This window comes from Ambystoma mexicanum, chromosome 3p, assembly GCF_040938575.1.
Source record: "Ambystoma mexicanum isolate Mex_15411 chromosome 3p, UKY_AmexF1_1, whole genome shotgun sequence".
Lineage (NCBI taxonomy): Eukaryota > Metazoa > Chordata > Amphibia > Caudata > Ambystomatidae > Ambystoma > Ambystoma mexicanum.
The window spans coordinates 184,860,751-184,888,328 of record NC_090925.1 but is presented as its reverse complement, the minus strand read 5'-3'; the positions used below and the strand labels follow the sequence as shown (position 1 = coordinate 184,888,328).

Genomic DNA, 27,578 nt, shown 5'->3' with positions numbered 1-27,578 from the left:
TACTTACCTGTAACTGTTGTTCTCCAGCATGGGTCTGGCATGGATTCACATGCTCATGAATATTCCCCGTCGTAAGGCTGGGAATCCTCGGTAAAGAAAAATCAGTATCAGTTTCGTTTCTGATCTGTCTTTCGTAGTAGTAACCAATCACTGATCTCTGCGTCATACTGACCACAGCCAATGACTGCCATCTCCCTAAGTCCCGCCTCCGGCAGCCATCTTCAGATTTGGTAGCACGTGAAGTGGCAGTATGACCAAGTGAAGAGCCGCAGAGGGGTAGGCGGGAGGTTTCGCATGTGAATCCATGCCAGACCCATGCTGGAGAACAACAGTTACAGGTAAGTAACTTATTCCTTCTCCAGCATGGGGTCTGGCATGGATTCACATGCTCATGAATAAAAGAATACATAGCAGTACACACATGCACAACCACGGGAGGTGGCAACAGGCTCAACATTAAGCAATACCACAACTCAACATTAAGCATCTCTTACCTTCTCACCAGGCTCACCTTAGGCGAACAGGTTGCGCAGCACTGCTTGGCCGACCCTGGACTCCTCCCTGGAATCCCGGTCGACGCAGTAGAATTTCGTGAAGGTGTGCGTCGACCTCCACGTAGCAGCCCTGCAGATGTCCAGCAGGGGCAGACCAGATAGGAACGCCGTGGTAGCTGCGATCGCTCTGGTGGAATGGGCTGTCGGACGGCCAGGCAGCGGTCGGTTTGCCAACCGATGACAGTACATGATACAGCCGGAGAGCCATCTGGAAATGGAAGCCTTTGAGAGAGCCTTCCCCTGATTGACAGGTCCAAAGTTCACAAAAGTTGTGACGTCTTCCGAAAACTCTTTGTGCGGTCCACATAGAACTTCAGCGCTCTAGCCACATCCAGCGAGTGCAAAGTCCTTTCAGCCGGCGACGAAGGCGACGGGAAGAAAACAGGCAACACCAAGGGTTCGTTGAGGTGGAAGTCCGACGGCACCTTGGGCATGAAGGAGGGGTGTGTCCTGAGCACTACCCTCGTGTCGTGAAAAGTCAAGTACGGGGGCTTAAGGGAAAGGGCCTGGATCTCTCCCACCTGTCGTGCGGAGGTGATGGCCACAAGAAACGCTGTTTTCCACGACAAGAGCTTCAACGTAGCTGAGTGCAGAGGCTCGAACGGAGGTCCCATGAGCTTGGTCAGCACCACGTTGAGCTCCCACGCCGTGGCCGGAGCCTTCACCGGCGGGAACGACCTGAACAGTCCCTTCATGAATTCTTTCACCAGACGATGAGACCACAAAGACGTCCGTCCCGTGGTTCTGGTGTATCGGGAGATCGCAACAAGATGAATCTTGATGGAAGCGTGCGCCAGTCCAGCCTTGGCCAGCGTCAGCAGGTACGGCAGTACTTGAGGAGCCGTAATCCGTAGAGGGTTAATCTTCTGTGCGTGGCACCAGACAGAGAACCTCTTCCAATTGTGTCCATAGCATTTAAGAGTTGAGGACGCCCTGGCCTTTGCAAGAACCTCTCTGCAGTCGGCCGGTATGTCGTAACCTCCAAACTCTAACGCTGCAGGAGCCAGGCCTGCAAGTTCAGCGACTTTGGGTCGTGATGGAGGATGGCGCCTCCTTCCCTGGAGAGAAGATCCGCGTCCACTGGCAGCTTGATTGACGGGGACGCTGACAAGTCCAGAAGGTCCGGGAACCATATCTGCCTCGGCCACGCAGGTGCATCGAGGATCATCCTGCACCGTGACCTCTTGAGCTGGTTGATGAGCCGGATCAGCAACGGCAATGGAGGGAACGCGTATAGGAACAGTCCCTCCCAGGGTAACGAGAAAGCATCGCCCATGCTCCTCGGCTGGGGAAACCTGCTGGCGAACCTCCGGCACTTGGAGTTCGTCGCCCTCGCGAACAGATCGATCTGGGCTGTGCCCCACCGTCGGAAGAGGCGGTCCACTAGATCCTGTCATAGTTCCCACTCGTGGCACGAGCGCAGCTCTCTGCTGAGCGAGTCGGCGATGGTGTTTTTTATTCCTGCCAGATGAAACGGCTCCAGAAATATCCCTTGGGCGACGGCCAATGCCACAGATCCTGCGCCTCCTTGGACAGGGCTGGGGATCTGGTACCACCCTGCTTCCTGATGTAGAACATGGTGGTGGCGTTGTCGGTGAAGATCCTCATCACCTTGCCCTTGATGGACGGAAGAAAGGCCCTGAGGGCCCAAAACACTGCACAGAGCTCCAGGATGTTGATATGGAGGGACTTCTCCGTCGGCAGCCAAAGGCCCCTCGTGTGCAGATTTTCAGTGTGTGCTCCCCACCCTTCCAGGGAGGCATCCGTGGTCACTGTCTTCTGGTGGCCCGGGGTCTGGAAGTCCATGCCCCTCGTCAGATGCGCACGGGTGCCCCAACACCGGATCGCTCGTCGGAAGCTCTCGTCGAGTGTGATCCTGTCCTCGAAGCTGCCCGTCGTCTGGATCCAGCGAGCGTCCAAGAACTCCTGTAATGGGCGCATCTGAAGCCTGCACAGGCGGATGAGATAAATGCAAGAAGACATCATTCCGAGGAGGGTTTTGATGGACCTCACCCTGGCCGCGTCCGCAACCAGCATCCGCTGCACCTTGCCCAAGATGGCCCTCGTCCTTTCCTACGACGGAGAGGCCAGAAGCGCCACTGTGTCGAGTTTCGCTCCCAGAAACAGTGCGTCTTGCGCGGGCACCAGGTGGGACTTGGCGTAGTTTATGGAGAATCCCAGGTCCGTGAGTAGTTGGACGGTCCTCGCCGTGTGCTCCGCGGCGAGCTCCTTTGTCTTTGCTCGGATGAGCCAGTCGTCCAGGTAGGGGTAGACGTGGATCCCCGCCAGGCGCAGCCGCGCCGCCACCGGTGCGAGGCACTTGGTGAACACCCTGGGTGCCGACCTCAATCCGAAGGGAAGGGCTCTGAACTGGTAGTGACGCCCTTGGACCACGAATCTGAGAAACTTTCGGTGTCCCTTTAGGATGGGGATATGGAAGTAAGCATCCTCCAAATCCAACGACGACAGGAAATCACCCTCCTCCAGCTGACCCAGGACGTGCTGGAGGGTGACCATCCAGAACTTCTGTGCCTTGATGAATTTGTTCAGTCGTCGTAGGTCCAGGATGGGACGCCATCCTCCTGTCTTCTTCTTCACGAGGAAGTATCTTGAGTAAACTCCAGAGCCCCGAAGCCTCTTTGGGACGAGCTCGATGGTGCCTTTCTTGAGCATCGCCTTTACCTCCAAGAGAAGTTGAGGGACGTGATGTTCCTTCCTGACCACGGGGGGGACGCGCGGGCACTTCTTTAGAAACTCGAGCGCTTGACCCTGGGCCAGAGCGTCCAGCACCCAGCGGTCGGTGGAGATGGATTCCCACACGCTGACGAAGTTCGCCAGCCGGCCTCCCACCGGGATGCTTCGGTGGGGGCCCCGACCCCACGGCCGGTTCAGTCCTGCTTCGACGAGGCTTTGCCGCCTTGTCCTCCCTGGCGACGACGGCGGGGTCCGCCCGACTTGCCTCGTCCCCTGTAGGCTTCCTGTGACGATGAACGGGCCGCTTGACGGTAGGTGGAATATACGCCGCCGGAACCTTTGGAGGCACCCTGCTTGCCTCCGGTGCTCCGAAAGGGCGGCTGTCGTTGCTGGAGAACACCAAGAGCCCGGGTCGCCTCTGTGTCCGTCTTGATGGCTTGTAGGGAATCGTCCACTGTTTTCCCAAACAGGTTGCTCCCGTCGAATGGCATGTCCAAAACTCTGGTCTGCACATCCTGCCGGAAGTCCTTTGCCTCGAGCCATCCACGCCGTCTAAGGCACACGCCGTTGCCCAACTGGCGAAATCCAGTGTCAGCGATGTCCGTCGCTATCGTAATGGCGTGGTCCGACGCCACTTCTCCTTCCTGCAAGATCTCTAGGGCCTCCGCCCTCTTGTCGTCCGGTAGGAAGTCCAGCAGGGGGGCGATCTTGTACCACAACTCCCTGTCGTAGCGGGCTACGATAGCTAAGGCGTTGGCAGCCTTAATCGTCGTTGCTGCCGATGAGATGACTCTGTGTCCCATTGTGTCCAATTTCTTTCCCTTGCCGTCCGGGGGGGGAGGTTGACGTAGAGGCCGAAGCCCCCCGCTTTCTTCCTGGCCACCACGGAGACGACCGAGTCCGGGGTCGGCTGTGCCCGAAGGCACAAGGGGGCCGCGTCCGGGACCCGGTACTTCTTCTCATACCGATCCCTTCTCGCAGGCGTTGTGGATGGGTTCTTGAGGAGGGCGAGACCCTCATCCCAGATATCATCCAGTAGAGGTACAGCGAGTACCGTCTTCCTCTTGGTCTTGCGCCGTTGATAAAGGAAACCTTCCTTCTTCTCTTCCGGGCAGAGCTGGAAAAGCTTGGATGCCCTGGCGATCATGGCATGAAACGATCCAATCTCGTCGGGCGGGGAAGCCCGGGGAGGAGGTGACGACGGATGATCCTCGTCGTAAACCTCGTCGTCTGTACCCGTTGTGGCCGTGTCCGTGCCCGTATCATCCCCACGGGTGGTGGACGGGGAGGAGGGCTGAGCAGGGCACGATGGTTGAAAAGGAGGTGGAGGATGAATCCTTCTTCTCTTAGGAGGAGGGCTCCCAGAAGGGCCTGGCTCCGGGTCCCCCGTCGGGAGCGGTTCCTCCGTTGGTGTTAACGGCAATCTCGTCCTTATCTCCGAGCATAAGGACTGTATAGCCAACAAAATGGCCGCCGAGTTGTCTTGCAGCACTGGTTGAGGGGATTTCCCAATGGGCGGTCAGGAGCCTCGTCGGCACCCTCGATGTTCTCGTTGTCTCCTACGTCGGGGTCCCTCCCGACGGGCTGGTCTTCTTCCATGCCAATGCCGTGGTTTAAGACTTCGATCAGCTCCTCTTCAGAGGTTGAGGCCAAATCCAAGACGACCTCCTGACCCCCCTTTTTCTTCTCCGTCGGAGGTTTCACGGGGGTCCTGTCGATGGGCTTGAAAGAGGACTCCCTCCACGGTGGCAGGGAGACTCTGAGCCCCGAAGTCGCCTCCACTGGTGTAGCCTCCACAGGCTGAGCCAGGGCCGCCGCGAATGTCTCGATAGAGGCCTTGGCAGGGTGGATCAAGGCTTTCACCACCTTAGATGCGCTCACTGCCTTCTCCTTGGGGGGAGGGTCACCGCCTCGCTCCCCCTCCGATGGGGCCTTCGAGCTCGACCGGGGTCTCTCCAGGGGCTTCGCCGGGTGCTCGGCCTTCCTCTTACCCGAGCCAGAGCGTTGGCTCGTGGTTGATGGCGCCGGGGAGGATGCGTCCTGCCTGGCAACCGTAGAGCCTGACCGTTCGGCGCTCCCGGTGCCAGCGGACTCACGGTGCTTGGCCTTCTGTTGGGCCCCCTTCGCCGGGGCGCCCTCAAAGGTCTTAGAAGACCGCTCGGACTTCTTCTTCTTTTTCTCGCCTGACGGGCTCTTCCCTTCCAGCCAGTTGGCGAGACGCAGATGGCGGTCCTTCATGGTCCGCTCCGACATATTGCCGCAAAACGCACAGTCCTTCTCCACGTGCGTCTTGTCCTCATGCAGGCAGTAGAGGCAAAGGGAATGTTCGTCCTCCTTAAAGACATTCTGAAGCTGGCATCCAGGGCAGACCCTGAACAGCTTTCCGGGCGTCGAGCTTCCCTTCTCCTGGGCCATGTCCGAGATGGGCCTGAGAAACTTCTGGAGTCCTCCAAAAGCGTGGCTCGACGAAATCTTCACCCTTGAGGGGCGTAGAGGAATCCGACACGGGTCCCCGTTGATCAGATAAAGAAACGGTGGAGCTTGAGGCTCTTTTGACCGAAAAAGAGAGAATTTTCCTATGAAAAAGCGCGAAAACGCACTACAGCTCGAGAGCAATAGGACGAGGATCCCAACACATGAACGTGCGGTAAAAATCTGAAGATGGCTGCCAGAGGCGGGGCTTAGGGAGATGGCAGTCATTGGCTGTGGTCAGTATGACGCAGAGATCAGTGATTGGTTACTACTACGAAAGACAGATCAGAAACGAAACTGATACTGATTTTTCTTTACCAAGGATTCCCAGCCTGACGACGGGGAATATTCATGAGCATGTGAATCCATGCCAGACCCCATGCTGGAGAATAATGGACACACCCCAGATGGGAATGAGACCAAAAACAAGTGCAGGTGAAGATAAAAAGTAAAGTTTATCCAAAACCAAAATAGGGCAAGCAGAGAAATCTGCAAACTCCGAGAGCGCTCTGCCAAACATCAGAAAATGCACATTATATTACAAAATCACGTTGTCTATGACGTGTGCTACAGGGGATACATTGAGTTGCGGCCATTGAACAAAGGGAACAGGACAGTATACATTCTGTAGGGGCTGTGCTCCCGGATTGGCTGGCACGGTGCTGGTTACTTCATGGAGCACGTTGGTCAGCTGGGCTCATCTGGGTGAAGTGGAGGGTCAGGCGAGATGTCCAAATCATGAATATATACCCTACTTACCGATCTGCCCTTGTGGCCACACATACCGTGCACACAAGAGTTATAGCACTAGACGTTTGACCTAGACAATAAAAGTGAGACTACTTGGGTCCAGGTGCCTAATTAATTCACCATATTACTTTGACACATTCATTATACATTCCCTCAGATCCCATAAGAGAATGGTCTATTGTTTGTTAGTGTAAAGAGACTATATTTCCACACATGGGATCAGGGGTCTGGGGCGAGCTGGGCTGGTACATTGATAAAGGGCTTGCAGTCGTTGCATCAAAAAGGCTCTGGGGTAAGGGGCTTATTGTCTATATTTCTTTGACCAGAGTCTGGGGGTGCGAGGCGAGTTCATGATAACATTATGTGTCAAAGGGCTGAGGGGAGGGTGGATACTTGATGCAGGCCCAGCAGAAGGGTGAGAGGTTACAATTGGTATATCACAGCATCAGTGAAACAAGGGCCTTTAGCTGTCAGCCCAGCATGGGGGGGAGGGTGGGGGCTGAGTGCGCGTCGCTGCAGGAGAGGGGAGAAAAGGCCCTGTGGCTTGCTGCCGGTCCGCTTTGCGGGCTTACATACGAATCATTAGAATGCGAGGTAGAATTAGGCCAGTGTGGTTGCAGGTACATCGAAAATATGCCAGCTATGATCATAATATAGGTTACACATTTATGTTTATCACAAGTATCATGTTACAAAATACACTCTATCTACCACAGCCTTGTGGCTTTACCGTTTTTGCATTATACGCATTTTAGAGCTGTATGCTAGTTGAACATGTTTGAAAGACATACATATATTGAAAAACCAGTGAGTATTTGGATCCTGTACCTTGCATCATATTGAATACGTAAATTAACATATCACACATCAGTGCGAGTGTTTGGCAGAGAATAAGATTAGCCCAACAGTATGGGGCCTAGGCATATAACTAATAGCTTTGTGCACAGTAAAATAGTTATAGATCTTCTGTTTCATTTCATAGAATCAACCCCTCCATACACAACTACAGGAGGGGATTTATAACCTTTACAGAGGGATTAGTGTTATGGGTGAACCAGAGTGGTACACAGGCGTGGGGTATGTATCTGTTACTTCAAAAGGAGAGGAAGGTTAGGGGGGTTATCCACAGCATATGTCATAAATGTGGGGTCTGCAAAGGGACAGGACATGTTTGTGGAGATTAATTGTTTTCCGCAAACCTAAGCCTTTGCCCGTCATTCACAGGTCAGCGATGAACTGCGGAAGGTGAAAGATACAGTGTTTGTCTTTTAGCTTGTTCGCACCTAGTCTCCGATGGGAACAGGCCTACTGCAGGGACGGAGAGGGGAGGAGGGTGAGGTAGATGACTGGCTCACTGTGCGCGATCTCGGGGGGAGAGCTACAGCTCTGCAGGCAACCTTTGTCCACGAGGCCTGTGGTATCATGTACAAAATGGAGTCTGGTTGTGGTACAAAATGGAGTCTGGGATCAGCTTTCTGGCCAAGGTGTGCATCCAAATGGGTTGTCCCGCAGCCATCCCGCAGCCTTGGCCACAGGCGAATGGGTGACCGGGGGACCAATCACAATCTGCAAGTGGGTTGGAATGGAGGGGAGGGGGTCTTGAATACCTTTCCTCCCATACATTGGTATAAAGTTAACAATTACATTTCAAAGTCATTTCAGGAGCTGGAAGGAATGCTAAGTAATTGGGCAGAAGAAACTTATAGAGTGATATGTTGGAATGTGTGAAGGAGTACCGAATGAGTATGTTCATGAAAGAGGCATGAGTTTGGGTGTGTCTAGGGCTATCAAATGTGCGTGGTTAAGTTGGGGCATTTTTTCCGAACGGGAGCATTTGTGTGTGCATGCTGTTTATTGATTTCTAAGCTCCTAGTATGGTACTGTCCTAAATCATTTAAATTTCCTTTTCAATGTAAAACTGAATCTGTGTGTGCGTGTGTGTGAGTGTGTGTGTGTCTGACTTTGTGTTGCCTTGCAGCCTGTAGTCAGTTGTATTTTGAATTTAGATTTTTTTCATGTGGTTTCAAATTGTTGTTTTAAGGTTGTTGACATGCCCCATAGCTTGTGGATTGTTGGGAATTCCTGGAACCACTGGCCCCAGTGCTTTCTGCTGAGATGAATACAGGAGTCGGATTGGTTGAAAGTCACGGTTGCAACCCCCATTGGGATATACATCATTTACAAAATGGGTTCATATATTGGCCTATTTGAAGTCCTGTAATTCCGACTGTGATGGTGCTCCTCATGTGTTCATCCTCTATGATAGGGGCAATGAACTTGGTTATACCAAGGGCACAGACCTTTTGTGGATAAAGAGGGCTGACCTGAAGTGTGTGTTGGTGCAGTTCCCACTGTACTACATTGCTTTTTTGTGCATCCCTGCAAGTAAATCATTGATAAGGAGCACAACGGTGCATCGCAATGTATTGATTGTCAAAGCTCACTGGAATTTAAACAAATGCATGTGCGCCTTCAGGTGTGATCAAGGAATGTTGCACATCTGCCACTTCAACAACAGCAGCAATGTTTCTTATGCTCACCATGGAAACATGGTTTATTTAACCGATCATGGCAACTGTTATGTTATCTTATAAGGGTTTTATACTGCACCATATCACCACAATAGTAGTGTCAGTATACAATGGCTAATTCAAATAGTTTCTGTATACTGCACTCACTAGGGATATCCAGATCTTAGTCTGCAGCAGAAAAGGAGTCCATGAAAGATAAATGGATCAAACCAAAGGAAGAGGTTCCACATAGAGAAAGGATAGCAGGATGCAGTGGGAGGAATAATAGTTTGTGATGGCATGGGTGCATGCCAGTCTGATTCGGTGAACCTTAAAATTATGAGGCAGAAAATATGGGTATATATTTTCAGTGCCTGGGATTGGTTGAATCCTTCTACGTGGCATATTTGGAGAAGGGATGGTTAGTACACTATGTAATATTTGGAAACCTGAGGGTCTCAAGACGTGCTCGGACAATCCTAGAGGTTTGGGTGGCTTATTAAACAGGGTATATGTAGCCCGTGGCCCTACGGGGCCTGGCTAGTGGGGCGGCTACAAGCTTGCCCTCAGGGAACATTGACACAAAATGAAAGATACAGACACGAGGGAACTAAAAGATGTATTGAATGTGTAGTGTGTTAGTTCTGTGTGTGTGTTTTGGAAGAATCCATGCAGCCCACCATGGGGCTGTATGGAATGTAAAAGTACAGAAAAGAGCAGTAGAAAATAACTCCCCTGCCGAACAATAGGCTGGGTAGGTGAGAGAGAAAATAATCCAGAGGGATTTTGAGAAAAGGACAGTTGAAAAAAGGACAGTTGGAGAAGAGCAGGAGAACGAAGAGAGACTTACCTGAAGGGGGGCGTTGCCTTAAGTGACCCTCTAGGGCCTCAATCCATCTAATAGCACTGGGCGGCGCATGGGGAGCCCTCCAGAAACTGTGAGCAGGGTGGCCGAGCTGCCTAGTCAGGGTCAGCGTGGCTGCCCCAGGGCTGTGGCATCTGCCGGCCCACCCGGGGGCCAGACGGGACAGGCCTCAGAGACATTATTGGCCCAGGCGGCATGGCAGGGGCCACCTGGACTCACAAAGCACACCCCGGCCAGCAGGGTCGGATTGGGCCGTCTGCCATTCGGAGGGTACAGAGGATTCCTCGAGGGGCCAGGAATAGTCATGCCCAGGGCCCAGGATTGCGTGACAGGAGCCTGCAGGTGGAGCTTCGTGCTCTTGATGGAAAAGTATCATTGAAGACTTGGCGACACTGTCGGGGTAAAGGGGTTAAAGGGTGCTTGAATTGGCAGGTGTCTGTGTTCTGCAGTCAACCTATGCCAGATCCAATAACATGAAGCGTGCGTGATCCGGTGCACGTGTGTGCCCCAGCGTGCATTTTCTTTAACCGTGCGCAAAACAAAACTCACAATTTCCTGGACAACAACGGTGTGAATTATTCAAACACGTGTGTTAGGTTCACATGGGAGGCAGTGCTTTATCTGTGCCCTCTGCAAGCCCAGCCCGGCACACACACCTGGGACCTTGCCCGGTTAGGAGATGGTGACTGTTCACCCCAGCCTGGTGCCCACCGGATAGGCACCAGGGGCGCCACTCCCTGTGTTGCTGTGGGGCTGGAGTCCCAGTGAAGGCAGCGGACATGCTGTGATGAGCAGGGTTTAAGATCTGTGATGGGCAATGCTGCAGGGCTGCCCAAAGCGAGGCAGGGTAACAGCTGGTACCATCCGGCAAGCAGGGGAGAGGGACAGCTGCCTTCCCCCCAAGCCTGCTCCCCTCTCCCCCACAACACAGAGACACACAGTCTCTCCGCACTACAAAGCGCAGGAAGGGTGAGGTGTGAAAAACACCTCACCCTTCCACAAAGCAACAGGGTGCAATCACCCAGAGGAAACCAACAGCAGGCAGGAAAGAGCACAAAGACCTGCCCCCCTCGGGGGGGACTGACAGCCGGCCTGGGGGCTGGGCCAGCCCCCACAGCTATACATCTAAGACCCAGGGCTACCCCTGGGTCTTATATAAGAGCTGCACAGCTCACAGAAAAATACAAACTGTTTGAGGACCCTGAACGGGGGCCCAAAGAGTCAGGAGGTTCGCTGTGCACTCAGCGTCCTCCACTCTCTTTCTTCTTTTCCACAAAGCCCTCCCACCCTAGAAAAGAAGGGAGAAGAACAAGGAAGAGAAATACAGGACACTGGACGGTGACTACAACAAGTCGTGCGACAAGAAGGCAGCACGGGCCCAATGGGGTAACCTCAGGTCCCAGTGCCCAATAGTATGAAATTATTAGGATATGTAATTATTATTATTGTTTTCATAACCATATATGTAACAATAAAATCCTATGGCCTTTTATTGCCAACACTTGACAAACGTGTGGTCTAACCTTTCTCAGGGGAAGAAAAGGTTTCCGGCAGCCCACAACCGCCGTTACGAAAAGCACTAAGGTAAGTTGCGCGCATATGGGGCCAGCAGTTATGCTGAAGTACTGCTTGCCTTGCCCTGTTGCTGCCCAGAGCCCCCCACCAAGCTGCATTACCAATCTATTCACAGATCGCTGCTGGCAGATGCTTTTTAAAGTCCAGAATTACATTCAGTGTCTTTTTTTTCCGTTCATGGTGGACCCTGAGGCGGCCCTCGAGCCAGTCCTTTCCTCCTGATGAGAAGAGGCCGAGCCGCCCTGGGCTGGCCATTCTGCACGATTGCCAATGGCATCCTGTGGCTGTGGTCTTCATTGTAAAGCACAAGATGGCAATGGCCTTCTTTGAAGGCAATGGGAACAATGTATTGGTTTCAACCTAGATGCCCAGAGAAGGAGTGCGCGAGTAGGGCGACCGTGACTGCACATAACTACATACAACCTTGCTTGTCCAGAGCAGCTAGTACAATATGTAATGTTTTATAAACATATGCTTGCACAGACAATACATGATCTTTAGAAAGTACGGTTTGCGTGGATTCAAGAACCTGCTCACTATATAAGGACGACCAATAATGTACCTTGAAATTGAAGCATTCCATTTACTTCATATATACACCAAGTTTTAAACAGGTGGACACACAACTTGTACTCCAACTCTCTCAATTCCCCTCACTCGTGCTTTCATGTTCCTCATAAGGATCTCTCTTATTTTCTCCTAAATGCAACTGGCAAGGTACTTTCCGCTGTCATCATTTGGCTGTACTGCTTATTAAATGCAACTCTATTTTCATGCCTTGAGTCTGGTTCTCCGAAATAAGTATTTAGCTATGTGATGATGTTGTTTTATAAAAAAAAAGAACAAAAGAAATGTTATGACTTTCTCAAGCGTTTACACAAAACATAACATGCAACAGACACATGAACCCTCCATAAGTAGCATGTTCTGTAAAGTCGTGAATTGACGCGATATTGACGCGATTCACGAATGATGGTTTGAGGGACACTTTTTTTGAGGCGAGGGGTGGCCCACTTTTTTGATGCGAGGGGTGGCCCACTTTTTTGAGGTGAGGGGTGGGCACTTTTTTTTGGGTGTCCGGGCCTATTTCTTGTCCCAGTACGACCCTGCCAGCCAGAACCGTATGTGGGTGCGACCCCAACCGGGCTGTCCGTTAGTACCCCCAAATGCCTGCCTCGTGGCCAGTGAGGTGGGTCTGTTTTTATCAAAGTCCTCCCGTTCTGCACATGCAAGGTGCAGTCTGGGAGGTGAAGTAAGGAAGAGCGGTAAAGCTTGTCCACCCCGGAGGGTGGAGCATTGAACAGAACGCTTCGGGGGTCACCTCGGCGGCCAACCCGGGTGAAGAGGGAGGAGGTGGAGGAAGTCCCGGGGTGCTCTGTTGAGCTGCCCGGATGAAGAATGCTCTGGGCCACCCAGCGGAGCAGAGCAGGTGAAGGCAGGTGGCCAAAATCTGTTTGGTGAGCGTGGCGCCCTTCCCCATAGCAACGGGGATGCCGCCGAAAGGCAAAAATGGTACCCGGGTGGCAGCGGTGATGTCAGGTGGGCCCACCGGCCAACGGGGCCATCCTGGATATTATAGGTACCGCGGGGTGGGGCGGTGATGTCCGGTGGGCCACCAAGCCAAAGGGGCCCAACCTTGATATTCTGATTACCGCAGGAGTGGCAGTGAAGTGTAGGTGTACCCCGACTGCACAGGGGCTGCCCAGGATTTTAAAAAGGTGCACGGCCTGTGTGGTGACCTCATGTGGTGGACGGGTCACCCTGAAGGTGGAAAAGAGGCCAAAGCCCCACTATATGGCAACAGAGGAGGGCCAAGCCCCATCCAGAGGAGCCAAGCCCCGTCTACCCATTCAGAATCATCGGGGGACAGGCCCCCCAGCCTGCAACCAGCAATTCACACCCCTGTATCCACGCCCAGAGCCAGCGCTAAAAGGACTGACCCCAAGGTACTGTGAAGGGGTGGCTGTCTGCAGCATCCACCCCATTGTGACATAGGCCCTCATTACGACCCTGGCGGAAAGTAACTGACCTGACCGCCATAGCGTAAATAGCGTTTCCGCCATTGCACGACGGAGTAAAGTGCGGCTAATTCCGACCCATCGGGCATGAGCACTACGCCATGGCGGAAGTGCAAAGTCCGCGATGGCGGAAATGTCCCCAAAACGCCCCTCACCGCCGTCGTACGGCGCCCTAGGTGCAATTCCGCCACCCATCATAGCGGTCACCGTAATGAGCGGCAATCGGAAAATACGGTGACCGTAAATATACGGAAACGGAAGCAAAACCATGGTCCCGGAACGGGAAACAGCACGCCGTACACCTATAAAATCAGAATCCCAACACAACCATAAAAAATCCTACCCTGAGACACATCCCAACCCGAAATCCACCCTAGTGAAAACAACAAAAATGGGAAAAGTAGCGAAAAAAGCGTGCGACCGCAAGCGGCAGGTCCACTTCTCCCATGAGGAACTCACCGTGCTCACAGAGACCCTCCAGGAGAATGCTGCCGTCGTCTTCTCGACGCAAATGACCCGGACGGCACTTGCGAACAAGAAGGCCATATGGGCCCTGGTGGCACAGCGGGTAAGTGCGGTGGGGACCGCACCCCGCAACCCACAGCAATGCAGAAAGCGATGGGACGACTTGCGGATACGCGTACGGAGCATACTATCCGCCAACCGTAACATTGCCACAGCTACCGGGGGAGGATCGGAATCACCCATCAAGTTGACCCCCTGGGAAGAAATCTGTGCCTCCATCATTGGAATGGAGAGTATAGAGGGAGTCGGAGGGATGGAGAAAGGAGTGCAGACATCCGAAGAATCAGGTAGGTGGGCCAAATAAAACAATGCTAAATCCACAATGTCCAATCATGTGAAGTACCATGTGTCCACATAGTGCAACAGAAACACATGTCCAGGAGAACGTCCACATACATTGGCCTGATAGCGCACTTTAAAAGTCACAATAAATACATAAATAATCAAAAATCCTAAAAACACCCTCTACACGTGCAGCACGCACACCCTAACTGCAGGCTGCAAAACAACTGCATCCTCAATCCACACAAAAATGAAACCACCTCCAAGGCCCTGACCCAAATCACCCTCAGGTACCACCCCAATGCATGTGATACATTGCCATTCCAATTTCCACAGACCCATTAATAACGCTCGCCCTCCTTTACTCCACCACAGGGTCCGATTCAAACGACGAACTCCAGGACACCCCTACCAGCACACCTGCAAAGAGGGCCAAGACCAACGGCCAAAGACCCTCCACCTCAGCTGCACGGATCAAGACACGGCAGCAGCACAAATCAAGTGGCAGCACACAGGAGGGGACTTCAACAGGCACCCCAGCAGCCAGCATGCCCACAACAGCAGCACCACAGGTCCCCCCAATGGATGCCACAGAAGGCACTGCTTCTGGTGGCAGCAGCACCATAGGTGACACTGCATTAATGGCAGCATGCTCCGACACAGAAAACGGTGCTGTCGATGTAGGATCCATCCATGACCTGTCTCAATCCCCCTGTTTGTTTCATCCCGTACACCATGAGGATACCACGCAGGTGCACCCACAAGACGACGACTGGCCATCCCCCACAAGCCCTGTGGCAAGGCAACATGAGGTGATCAGCCCCTCTGTGACACCACCGCAAATGGGCATGGCCCAGCAGAGGCAACAGTCCCTCGACCAGGTGATCGTGCAACAGCAGCAACTGGCCACGCTCCTCAAGGAGCATGCTGATGAATGTGGGGGTACTAAGGCAGCCATAGAAACATCTACTGAGACACTTAGGGCAGAAATGGAGAGAAGTACAGAGACACTAAGGGCACAAATGGAGAGAAGCACCGAGAGCCTGAGGGTACAAATGGAGAGAAGCACCGAGAGCCTGAGGGGGGAACTGCATGCGACGTCCAAAGACGTATGTGCTGAACTTGCCGCTGTGCGCCGTGTGCTCACTGAGCTCTCACAAACCCTTAGGGACATGCATGGACGTGAGCAGGCAGAGACATCATCCGTTGCAAGTTCCGTCCAGGGCAGCCCCCAACGTACATCTGGGAGGAACCTGCGCTCCACAGGCAGGGGTGCCCCTGATACCCGGAGAGGGGGCTTGCAATAACGTCTGCCCACTGACAATGAGCATCTTTGGACACTGGTGTTCGGGGGGGAGGTAGGAGGGTGGAGGGGGTGTGTTGGGCTTACTTGGGTGGCGGGTCGATGGGGTGTGTAACATAATTTCACATATGCTATAAACATTTCACATTCATCCAATGAGATGTGTGGACATTGATCTTTGTGTACGAGGCCTTTATATGCGTACAGTCCATATTGTGCATGTTCCAGACACACACAGTGCCACAAGTCCCGTGTCCATGTATCAGCCACCAGGCGTGAGTGCTAGAAGCATGAATCTATGATAATCTGACGAATTTCACGGCCCTCCTGTGACTCGCGGACTCCTTGAGGTGCTGCCACATCCCCACCCTCATCATGACCATCTTCAGGTGCTTGCAGTTCTGCGTCAGGGGGCATGGGCACATTTCTACGTACGCACATGTTGTGTAGCATGACACATGCCATGACCATCTTTGCAACCTTCTCATGGCGGTACAGGAGTGCCCCGCCAGACCTGCTGAGGCAGCGGAAACGAGCCTTCAGTAGGCCGAATGCCTGTTCTATGACTACACGGGTACGTGAGTGGGCATGGTTGTAGTCCTCCTCATGCTGGTTCTGTGGGTTCCGGTGTGGTGTAAGGAGCCATCTCTTCAGTGGATACCCGGCATCACCTGTATGTGGACAATAAAGGATGTTTGTGGAATGACATTGCTACGTACGCATCCCCCCCCTTCCTGCCAGGTAATTGCCGCATCACATACCCCACATTATCATGCATGAAATGAGACTCACCGAGTAGCCAGGATCTGTTCCCTGCGTGTCGCTCCATGTAGCGTGGTATTGTAGAGTTCCTCAAGACCATAGAATCATGGGTTGATCCAGGAAATCGGGCACAACAATGTGTAAAGATCCTGTTGGAGTCACACACCATTTGTACATTAAGAGAATGATATTGTTTCCGGTTGCGGTACTGGGCCTCCATGGCATGTGGGACAACCAATTCCACATGGGTGCAGTCGATGGCACCAATGCAACCCGGTATGCCGGCAAGTGCATGGAATCCCACTTTTGTGTTCGTAATTTCCTGCTCCGAGCGTGGTAGAGAGATGTAGTCGTCTGCATGCTTCAGGAGGGCATCGAGCACTTGCATTAGTGTCCGTGACAACAGTGGCTGTGAAATGCCATGCAACTGTCCGACTGTGAGCTGGTAGGTGCCTGTGGCCAGGAAGTGGAGTACAGACACCACCTTCAGTAGGGGTGGGATGGCGGTTGGGCTATCTATCATGCTGACAAGGTCAGCGTGTGTCATGTCCACAATGGCGGTTATGGTGTCCCGGTCCAAACGGTAGAGGGTGTGGATCTGCTCATCAGTGAGGTTGAACGGATGAGCTCGGAGGCGTGGGATTGCGGGCTGCCTGCATGGTGGTAGTGGCTGTGCTGGTGGGCCTTGCTGGCCCTGCCTTGCCCTCCTCCTCCTCCTGCGTCTCCTCTGTGCGGCCGGTTGTTGTAGTAGTTGGTGTTCGTCTTCTTCTTGAAGTTGGAGTACTTGCAGTGCTATCAGGTCCCCCAGGGCCAACATCGCTAGTCCTGCCGGTAGCATTTTGGAGTGGGTGTGGTTGTGGGAGGGGGTTGGGTGTGCAATTTATGTGTTTTCAGGCAGTATAGCCTCCACCTGTGGTGATTCATTCCACCTGTGCAAGCTGCAATCCCCTTTGGGCGAGCACGTCCCGCACACAACGCTGCAATTTGACGCATGGCATCTTGCTATTACAATCATGTATTTAATCCCGATGGCAGTGAAATATTGCTTCATATGTTCATTCTGCTATGGTCCCATTGTTTCACATACTATCTTTACAGTCGCGAACAAACTTGTGAAGGGTCAGTGGAATGTAGTGCTCGATTAACGGTGGACCCTCATGCAGCACTGTACCAAGGTTCACCGACGGGCGGGGCGTCCCATTTCTGAGTGAAGCCAGTTGCCATTTTCACACACTACCGCACTACATGGATGAATTTGTGATTTCGAGCGGTCACAGATGCCTTTTCGACGTGATGTTGCAAATGAGGAATTCGAAGGACAGCGCTTTCGTTTTCAGCTAGCGGCGAGGAGACGCCCACAGGTCTGACTGCAGATATAAAGTTCTATTGTTTAATGTCCTTCGGACAGGGGCCATGGCGAGAATGCAATGATTGATATGAATAGTATGGGATGCGCAATAGCGTAGTGGACGATAAGGCCGGACGTTCCCAAATACATGTTACTTCACAACACTGGAATTCCGGGCTGGAGCACAGTGGATTTTGCAGACTGCATTACGCACAGACTCAATGGAAATTTCACATGTTATGTGAGTAAATAATCAGGCGTTTTCATACCGGGATGAGGGGATGATGTATGGATGCATGGACAGATGATTTAATAGAGAGTTTGCCATGTACATGGCTTTTTGGAATCTATCCACTTCCCCTGCGCTATGTGATGCAGGGCTGCCATAGTGGGACCATCGTCTATCTGCCCTTGTTGAACCCTCCCTGTCTTGACGCGCCTTCAAACACTTGTGTCTATGCACGTTACTAATCCCATCTAATGGATTCTGTTTTAACAGACGCATGCACACAAACACTCGTTTGTAATAGTGTTTTCACCTCGATTTATATAGTTATGATTCGCAAGTGATTTTTGGGTGGGAATAATCCTTTTGAGTGGGCTAGCATGCATATGGCTGTGGATTTAGTGTGATCATTGAAGTGAGTAATTCAAATGAAGTTCTGATGCCCATACTATTCTTTTTCATTTCATTTGGGTGACAGGTATCTCCTCCCCTTTTGCCGCTGCCATCTGTATGCCACTCCTGCAGATGGCTTTTACTCCCGACACCTGCTGCTTTGTGTTAATCAGTGGAGCACCATTACGATCTTATGGGACGATCGCCAATGGGCCACATGCCCTTACGCAGTACTAGTGGCTAGGAGCAACATATCGACCTTTCAGCTGGACTAGTGCCTACCTAATGGGACGGCCCTGCAGTTCTAGGCGCTTCCATGTTGCCTTTTTGAACGTAAATGTAGCCCCTGTGTACCATGAAGGTACAGGGCGTCACACAAGAAGAAGCTGGTCATTTATTGCGGATGCAGCCCACAATAATGAAATATATTTTGGAGTTCATGACCTAATAGCTGTATGGGCTTGGTGATTTTGTTGTGCATTAAATTTCTATTCTGATATTAACCGTGTACCGTTCTTCTTTGCAAGTAATGTAGCATATTCCTATTTGTGGAGCGATGTATTGTGAGAAGATCTGCATTGGGTTCCGGCTTCTGAGTATAGTTGCGTGGTACTGTACTGGGCGCGTTTGCCTACGAAGCCCAGTGAGGTCAGGGATAGGGGCTGCCATTATGACTGTTTTAATGATGTCATGCTCAGGGGCGGGGGATTAGCTTTTGTGTAACAGATGCCGGTCAGCCAGGTGGATTGGTGGAATGATGTGATTATCAGAATATGGCTGGTCACAGGTGCCTGTGTTTGCGTGCGTTTCTTGGAGGGAGACTGAGGTCATGTCCATTGGAATAGCTTCTGTATTCGTGCCATCTTGAGATGAGCCTGGCTGCTCAGTCACTCTGCCAACTTGTGTGGTACATGCTTATGCTGATTTTTGGTTTGTTTACTGGCAGGAGTACAGGGCTGGTGCAGTCTCACTCAGGATACTGCTTTGAATGTTGCCTTACACTGGTGTCAAGCGATGGGGGGCCTGTTGTTGTTTTGTCTCATATTTCAGTTCATGTTGCTGTACTTGAACCTTCACATGCCTGTGCTGCATCAGTACGGCAATGGTGACATGGCAAATATGGATGGCCACTCACAAGGCACTTGGAGCCCCTACATTCATTTGTTCGTTGGCATGCATGGGTGACTTGTACATTTCACTGGTTGCATTGTGTGACTTCATTGCACCTACGAGGAGTTGTGCAATGTGGCCAGGGAGTGGTGTACAGGCACTCAGTAGGGCCATTTACGGTTGGTTCGCGATGCCGTACTTCTCACCATGGCGGAATGGTACTTTCCGCCATGCTTGATGGCGTTAGGTAAATGTCCGCTAGGGTCAGAATTCGCGTACCGTTGCGCCATGGTGGTAATTACGGTTTCGCATGGCGCGCGTGCGCGTACTTGGTGCAGTTAGCGTTGGCGTTCACTACGGTGTCGCTAATGGCATCGTACTTTACGGTGACGGGTCATAATCGCACCGAGCGCTATTCGATGGCGGTATTGCATTTCCGCCATCGTTTTTCGATTTCCGCCAGGGTCGTAATGAGGGCCATAGAGTTTTATGTTGCATATATTTTGTGAGTCTATGTATATATGTATGAGTGGTTATGTGTATATATTTATTTAATTAATGTTGCACTGGGTAAATGATAACTAGGGGGAACTAGAGGGCTGGGGTATTCGGGGTATGTTAAGTAGGGTAACAGTTAAGTAGGAATAGGTTGTAAAGATTGCCATGGGTTTAAGTAGGGGTAGAGTGGAGGTACTATGGCGTGATGAAGCGGGATAGGTTGGCGGCCTGCCTGGGGCTACTTGGCAGGATGGGATCACCCACGGAGGTCATCCTCTAGCCTCACATTCCAGGTGGGTGGCACCTAAGTTTAGGAAGGGGAGCGGTTGCAGCAGACCCACCCTAAGGGTCTCTGAGACCCCTCCAAGGAAGGGTGAGCTATCATAGCTGAAACCCGCTGGCATGGAGTTCACGGCAGGGGAATCCTAGGGTAAAGTTTTAAGATCTGAAGCTGTTTAATAAAGAGAGGTCCCCGTTGGGATCGCTATAAAAGTTCCCTCTGGTGTCTGAGTCCATTAGTCATCCAAGGACTCAGGGTGGTAGCCCATCTCTTGTATTAACCATTTTATTTGCAGTTTGCCCAGCGCCTCACCAGAACAGCTTGTCTGGGATGGTGGGGTGGTGACAGTGTGTTCCAGTTCTAGCCCAGAGTATTTTTAATACTGGGCGACCCCAGGCCAGATAAAAATCACGGGGGCTACACACACCTACAATTTATACTGTTTGTTAACCTCCAGTCTATTAATACTGGGACTGCCAAGCCTTAGGGCTCACTTTGCAAATCTACCCTTTTGTTTTTTTGTCTTACCTTTATGCCCCGGCCATTGTCTAGTTGTTTTCACTCCTACACTACACTTTTCCCCTTGTCCCCTCTGTTTGGGAGGTTTCTAAAATGCAATATTTTAGTATATTTTTGTTTAACGCGCATGTTCCCTTGTGTTTACTTGTTTAAAGTCATAGTTAAGGACAGGATACACTGTGAGATTTCTGTAAGGGAAGATTTTAATATGTAAATAGCTTGTTTTGTCTTTCTCTCTCTCTCTTTTTCGCTCTCTCCCTATTACCCTGTCTTTATTTCTCTCTCCCTTTCCCTCTCTCTCTTCCTCCCTTTCTCTCCCTCTCTTTGCTTCTTGCTGTCTCTATCTCCCCCCCCCTCTCTTACACTCTGTCTCACCCATCATCCAGGACTTGGCAGAGTAATACTCATTTCATTTGAGGTTTCTTTTTCTTCCCATGCAGATCATAGAGGAGTTCTACAATGATACGTGGTGGCAGCGCCATGAGAGGCACATGTCCCATCACACCCTCACCATGCTCTGGTCCCTTACAGTAAGTATACTGTCCCTGGGGGCCACAGTATCTGCCCTCTGCGTTGGACTGCTTGCAGATAACCAAGGAAGGTGAGTGCAGATTTCCCCCTGATGTTGTGGGACCTGGGAAGCACGTTTCATAGTGGTGATTGGTTTGAAAGCTGCCCTTGATAATTCAGATGGCAGGTTTCTCCAGGGCTTGATGGCTGGTGGTCCTTAGCACCATGCATGGGTTTGTTATCCGCTGCTGGGAGCAGGAGGGTTGGAACTGACTTTTCACAATGCTTATAATATTACTTTTGGTAGAACAGAGAAGTCAATGATTCAATGGTGGCATTCAGTAGATTGTCAGAATATGCCTTGGCTGGGCTCCTTACCAGAGGGCACCTATGCTGGTGCAACAGTGGCACCTGGAAGCCAACAAGAGTAGGAGATTGGATGATATCCTGAAGGCCGTTGCACCTAAGCCCTTATCCTGGAAGCGGCAGATTCAAGATAAAGGGCTGGGAAAAGGCATTATCATCTTCCACATCTGCTCCTGTCATGGGGGTCAAAAACTGCACGTGGGAACTCCAAACCATTACTACGCAGGGATCTCGTACCATTTGGGGAATAATAGAGCGGTTGAGTTTCTGAGGCTTTGACTTCTTTTCCTGAGCATAAATATTCATGCGCAGTCCACAGAAATCAACGGGAAATGGCAGCTGCCATCTTTCCCATGGCGTCCACCACTGCTGATCTATGCTGTGCATGCATGGCAGAGATTCTCTGTCAAAAACTTCATAGATGTTCCTGTATCAATGCAGTCACTCCCCAATCCCTTACCTGTGTGTAGACGGATCAGAATAAGGATCCATGTTGCTGTGCAAGTGCCTTGGCTCTTTCACTGGGGTTCACCAGCCTGAGAAGCATGAGTCTGCTGGTGGGAAAGTATCTTATCATCTGGGCATTTATCTATCTATCTATCTATCTATCTATCTATCTATCTATCTATCTATCTATCTATCTATCTATCTATCTATCTATCTATCTATCTGTCTATCTATCTGTCTGTCTGTCTGTCTGTCTGTCTGTCTGTCTGCCTGTCTATCTATCTGTCTCTATCTCTATCTGTCGATCTTTCTACCTTTGATATTATATTTGCTTCTCCATCTCTCTGTATCTCTCTTGCTCTCTCACTCCATGTCTACTTCTGTCTCTCTGTCTCTTAGGCTACACGTCTACCTGCCTCTCTTTTTGTCTGTCCGTCTCTGTGACTGCACCCTCCGCTCCTCAATGTGCATTTATTTGTATCTTCAATTTGACAATTTTCCAAAGAAGCAAAATCTACATCTTCCTCCTTGGGAATGTGCACAAACATTCTACCAGGGTTGGTCTAAAACCTGTTCCTTGCATTACAGTCAGGCTATTTTTTGCTCAATGTCATCCTCTACTGAAAAGGCTGGTGCTTCGAGCAGGAACACAAGAAGTGTGTCACTGTCCCCTTTTATGTTCTGGCATTTATGACACATGTTCCCTTATGTTCCCTGAACTTTTCATTTCCCTAGTGAATCAGGACCTTCTGTGTATAGTTTCCTGGAAGAGCTCTAATTGTTGAATAATAAAAAATAGACCTCTTCCAGGAAACTAGACCACTTCCTTGCATGTTTAAGTGTTATAATAATAGGTGCTAGCGTTATCCTCTGTTTCATGGTACTCAATTTATCAACCGCCTAATGATGAAAGGTTGAGTCAACAGTGCCTGAATTTGACTTGAACTTGTGTCTTGTAGAAAGAACACAGATTTATGAGGCGAGGATTTAACTCACTGAGCCATCTTGTTTTGCTCTAGTTTACTATGCCATTAAAGTTTACAGCATATCAAAGGGCTACTCCTAAACCAGCACAAAAATCTTAAAAATCCTCCAGACAAATTTCAGTTGTAGTAAGGTTGAAAGCACAACCTAAAGTCCTGTGCCATGTAAGGCTCATCACCGGACATACGCCATTAAGGATGAAATCACAAATGATATAATCAGTGACGTCCCTGATTATGGGCATATGAAACATAGAACCGAGGAGAAATAGATCTCCCTGCAATGCACACAGCACAGACCAGCCTGTTGTGGCTTCCCCTTGGGGAGAGCCCCGGAAGGAATAGAGACACAGGTGATGTGGTATAGATATAACTTTCTCTTTGTTCTTCTACTCCCCAAGACCTCCATTTCCTCTTCCTCCCCACCACTTCCTGTCTTCCTCCCTCCTCCCTGTCAGCCACTCCTTCCGACTACTACTCCCTTTTAGGACACACCTTCTCCACTCTTATGTACCCAGTTCAATATCTCTTCCACCCATCGGCGAGGCCGTCAGATCACTCTCCCCGATCATACCTGGGGTGGTTGTGGATCAGTACAAGGGCTTGGTACCCCTTCTTCATGGTTGCCTCTTTCCTCTACATCGTCTCGCGATTGCTGTCCTCTTTTACACACCGACTCTTCTTCAATTGTTCTTTGGAAAAGGCAAAAATGAAACACGTTTCTCGTGACCTGATTGTCATTGAGAGCCAACATGGACCCCTGTTGTGCCATGACCCTCGCCATGTCAGACATGTACCCGGGATTGGTTTTCCTCATTTGTCATTGCTGCACAAGTACCTCCTCTCCCACTTCAAAGTCTTTTGGTGACACTCCCCTCTGTTGATCCGTGTAAGCTTTAGCAGTCTTCTTTTGTTTGTCTCTCTCTCTGATCTCCTTTTTGCTGATTCTTGTAGGTAAGATACAGCTCGACATCCTTGTCTTGAGAGGCCTGGCCATCATGAGTTCAGCGGTGGGTGACTCCTGTTGATTAATGCGGCATTGTTCTGTACTGTCTCAGCACCTTACACAGTGCCTCCTGTAAGAGTACGTTGTCAACTTCCCCTAGTTGGGCCACCCTCTTGATTGTCCCCATAAACCTCCCGGCCATGCTATTTGCCTGGGGCCACAATGGTGTCATTTTCTGGAGTCGAAACCCCATCTCTGCCACTAGTCCCGCAAAGTCATGAATTTGAAATGGCGGACCATTATCTGACTTGACGCCCTTTGGGATGCTCCACTTACTGAACACTTTGTCCATTGCTTGCGCCATTGACCTGCCATTGACCTGCATGTGAAAGTTGTTGATGATGTAATCGTGATAATGAGGAACCCAAAATATTCATCTATGAACACAAGGACATACGACCCCACCCCCCTGAAGCTGGCCAATAAAAATCAACTGCTACTGTGTGCCACACTGTGTCTGGGAGATTTCTCACTACCATTGGCACAGGTGTCTTTGCTCTAGCTTTCATCTGGCACGCTTTGCAATGTTCAACCACTGATTGCACCATTTCGGCGAGGCCAGGGAACCAGACATGATGACATAAAAGCTGTTTAGTATTCACCACCCCTTGATCACCCGCATGTGCCACTTCTATGACTGCCTTCCGTAGTGCCGCTTGGATGACTAGTCACATCCCTCTCATGACTAGCGAGTCAGCTGAGACAGTCAATTCCATATGCACAATTGCCAACCTTTCTAGATCATCTCAATGAATTCCCAGAAGCCCCTCAATGTGTTGATCATATCCCCTCCAATGGTTGTCTTTTGTTAATGTGATTGCGGCCTGTATGGTAGGGTCGTTCCTGGATGCCGTCAAAATGTCCTTTATTGGTACAATTTGTGGAAGAGCCTGTTCTGCTAGGTAACTGATGTACACCACCCCGACCATGCCATCTGCTAACGTCAGGCCAGCCCCTGGGTTCCTTGAGATGTAGTTGATCAGGTTGCAGTCCTTACCTGGCCGATGTATGATGGGATAGTCATATTCCTGTAGCCTCATTCTCTACCGTTCTATGCGAGGAGGCATGCGTGTGCGGTGGTTACCGAACAACGAGAGCGGTGCCTGATGGTCCATGACAAGCATGAAAGGCTTTCTAATAAGGAAATGGTGGATGTGCTTGCATGCTCACACAGCCGCAAGGCTTTCTTTCTCCGGCTGCGAGTAAGTGACTTCTGTCTTGGACAGTACCTTGCTGCACACTCAACTATGCACTTCTAATGTGCCGTGTCTAACGTTTATTGAGCTAAAATGGTGCCAATCCCCACCCGGCTAGTGTACATGGTGACCTCAGTGTGGTTTTTGAGGTCAAAGCATGCCAAATGATGTGCAGTTGCTAGAGAAACCTTGATGGTCTCAAATGCTAGCTGACAAGGACGTGTCCATAGTAATGTGATGTCCACCATGAGCGGTGGTCTCAGGGGTTCCGTAGTTGTAGCACAGTCCTCATTGTATCTCGCACAGTACTCTGCCATATCCAGAAAAGAGCAGAGGTCAACCAGGGCTGCAGGAGGTGGGAGTTGCTTGATGGTATGTACCTTCACAGGGTCAGAGATCATGCCCATCTTGGAAAGGATATGGCTGAAAATGTTTAGATCAAGCTTGTTCACTTCACATTTCTTGAGAGTTAGAGTAAACCCAACATCCATAAGTGCCTGACACTCTTTTACCAGCATGTTCTGCTTGGGTATGACTAAACACCAGGATGTCTTCACTGTAGTTAAAGATTGGCCAAACGGGAGCAGTATTTGCTTGATGGTGTCTTGACAGATTTCTGCTGCAAATGAGATTCCACAATTGGGTCTTTTGTATCTGTGTAGGCCCTCATGTGTTGCAAAAGTGGTGATCAACCTTGAGGACCGGTGGGGGTGGAGGTGGTAATCCGGCTGAACCAAGCTGGACCTCAACCAGGAGTACCACCATGTCCTTAATGTTGGAATAGCATTCCCGTTATATGGCAGTGTTGGGTCCTTCTTTGGGGACTAAACCCACTGGTGAGACCCAGGGGTGGGTCCCGCTGCTCTCCCAATAATATCACCCACCAGCAGGTGTGTTCGTTCTTCTGAGACCATGTGCTGTAAGTGGAAACCAACTCGTCTGGATGCAGCGGTACTGGCCGGACGCTCTCGTCAATGTTTAGGATGAACGGAGGACATTTGAATGCCCCTAATCCCATCCCCAGTGTCGGAAATAGAGCCTTGGTGTTCACTTTAGACATTGATTCTCTGCACATCACGGGCAGGCTCTGCACGCCCATTTGGCACGTTAACTCGATAAGGCCCTGTCTCTTGGCTGTTTTGAAACAGAGCAGACAGCGACTCAATGCCAAAGTTCAAAGGACTTGAAACACAACAGGAAGTGTGATGTCCCAGTGAGACAAAATGTGTGAGAATTGGTCCACGCAAGGGAGGGGTTCCTGTGCACTGCACTGGAAAATGCAGGCGGTTGATGTTGATAATCTTTGTTCCACATTGAACAGACAATTGTTGTATTGCTCCTGGATGCACAGCTGTTCATCTGTTCAAGGCTTCTTTCAAAGCTTCTTCAGTGTTGTATCATACGTCTGTGTTGCCCTGTGTCATAGGGCCTTTGTGCGGAAAACGGGTATCGATCTCTGCAGACTGCTTGGAAGTGTCCTAGTTGGCCACATTTGCTACATTGCTGCATCAATGCCGGGCGCAGGTTTTTTGTGGGGAAATGGCAATCCACACCTGTAGCAGAGTTGTGGCCGCTTGTCTATTGAGGGTCTTGTGCTGGATGTCGGACATCAGGATATCAACTCCATCGGACGTGATGGAGCTGTAGGGCGTGGTTGTGCATTATTTCTTGTGTTTTGGCAACCCATGTATGGTTGCAACCTCATTGCACCACCGCAGCAGACGTCGTTGGAGCTTCCATGACTGCTTGAGAATCCATGCAATTGTACACCCTCGCAAGGTCAAGTATTTCGATCAATGGAAGTGGTTTCTTCAGGAGTTGTTTCTGGTTTGCGGATGGGGTGCACCCCACAATGATGTGTAGTCCAATTGCTTCCTCTTCTTAGAAATTGTCGAATTGGCAGTGTCCCACTTGTTTTTGTAGATGGAGAACGTACTCGTCCATTGTCTTTTGTGCCCTCTGGCTGCCCTGGTTGAACGTAAAATGCTCATAGTCTCTGTTTCGTTGGGCTACACATCTTTGGTTGAGTGCTGCGATTAATGTAGCATACTGTTGTTTGTTTGCATCTTGTAGCACTTCTCTCCCTACTAGGTTGGTGAATATGTCTACCATATCAGCCGCATCTCTGTCGCCAACGGCCTTAATAAAATCTTCAAAGTTTTCCAACCACTCTGACAAAATCTAGCCTTGGTCTGCCTGGGATGCCAATTCAAAAGGTAGGGGTTTTCGCCAAAAGGATGCCCTATTCGTGTTGGGTGGAAGGATCTGTACCACCTGTTCAGTCTGCATTGTGTTTGCTGTTCTTTGTAAGGTTATTACGCCAGAGCTTCACGTCACTCTCCCCATATTTATTTATTTTCCCAAAATCACTGCAACGCGGTGATGT

General features: G+C 50.7%; 1 protein-coding gene across 1 annotated transcript in view; it reads left to right on the top strand.

The window, feature by feature from the left end:
* Positions 1–27,578, top strand: part of LOC138580223 (solute carrier family 2, facilitated glucose transporter member 1-like) — a 307,891-nt gene that overhangs the window by 147,585 nt on the left and 132,728 nt on the right. The window contains exon 4 of the mRNA XM_069650586.1: positions 21,125–21,285. Coding sequence (XP_069506687.1) covers positions 21,125–21,285 — 161 coding nt within the window. The remainder of the gene's footprint in view (positions 1–21,124; positions 21,286–27,578) is intronic.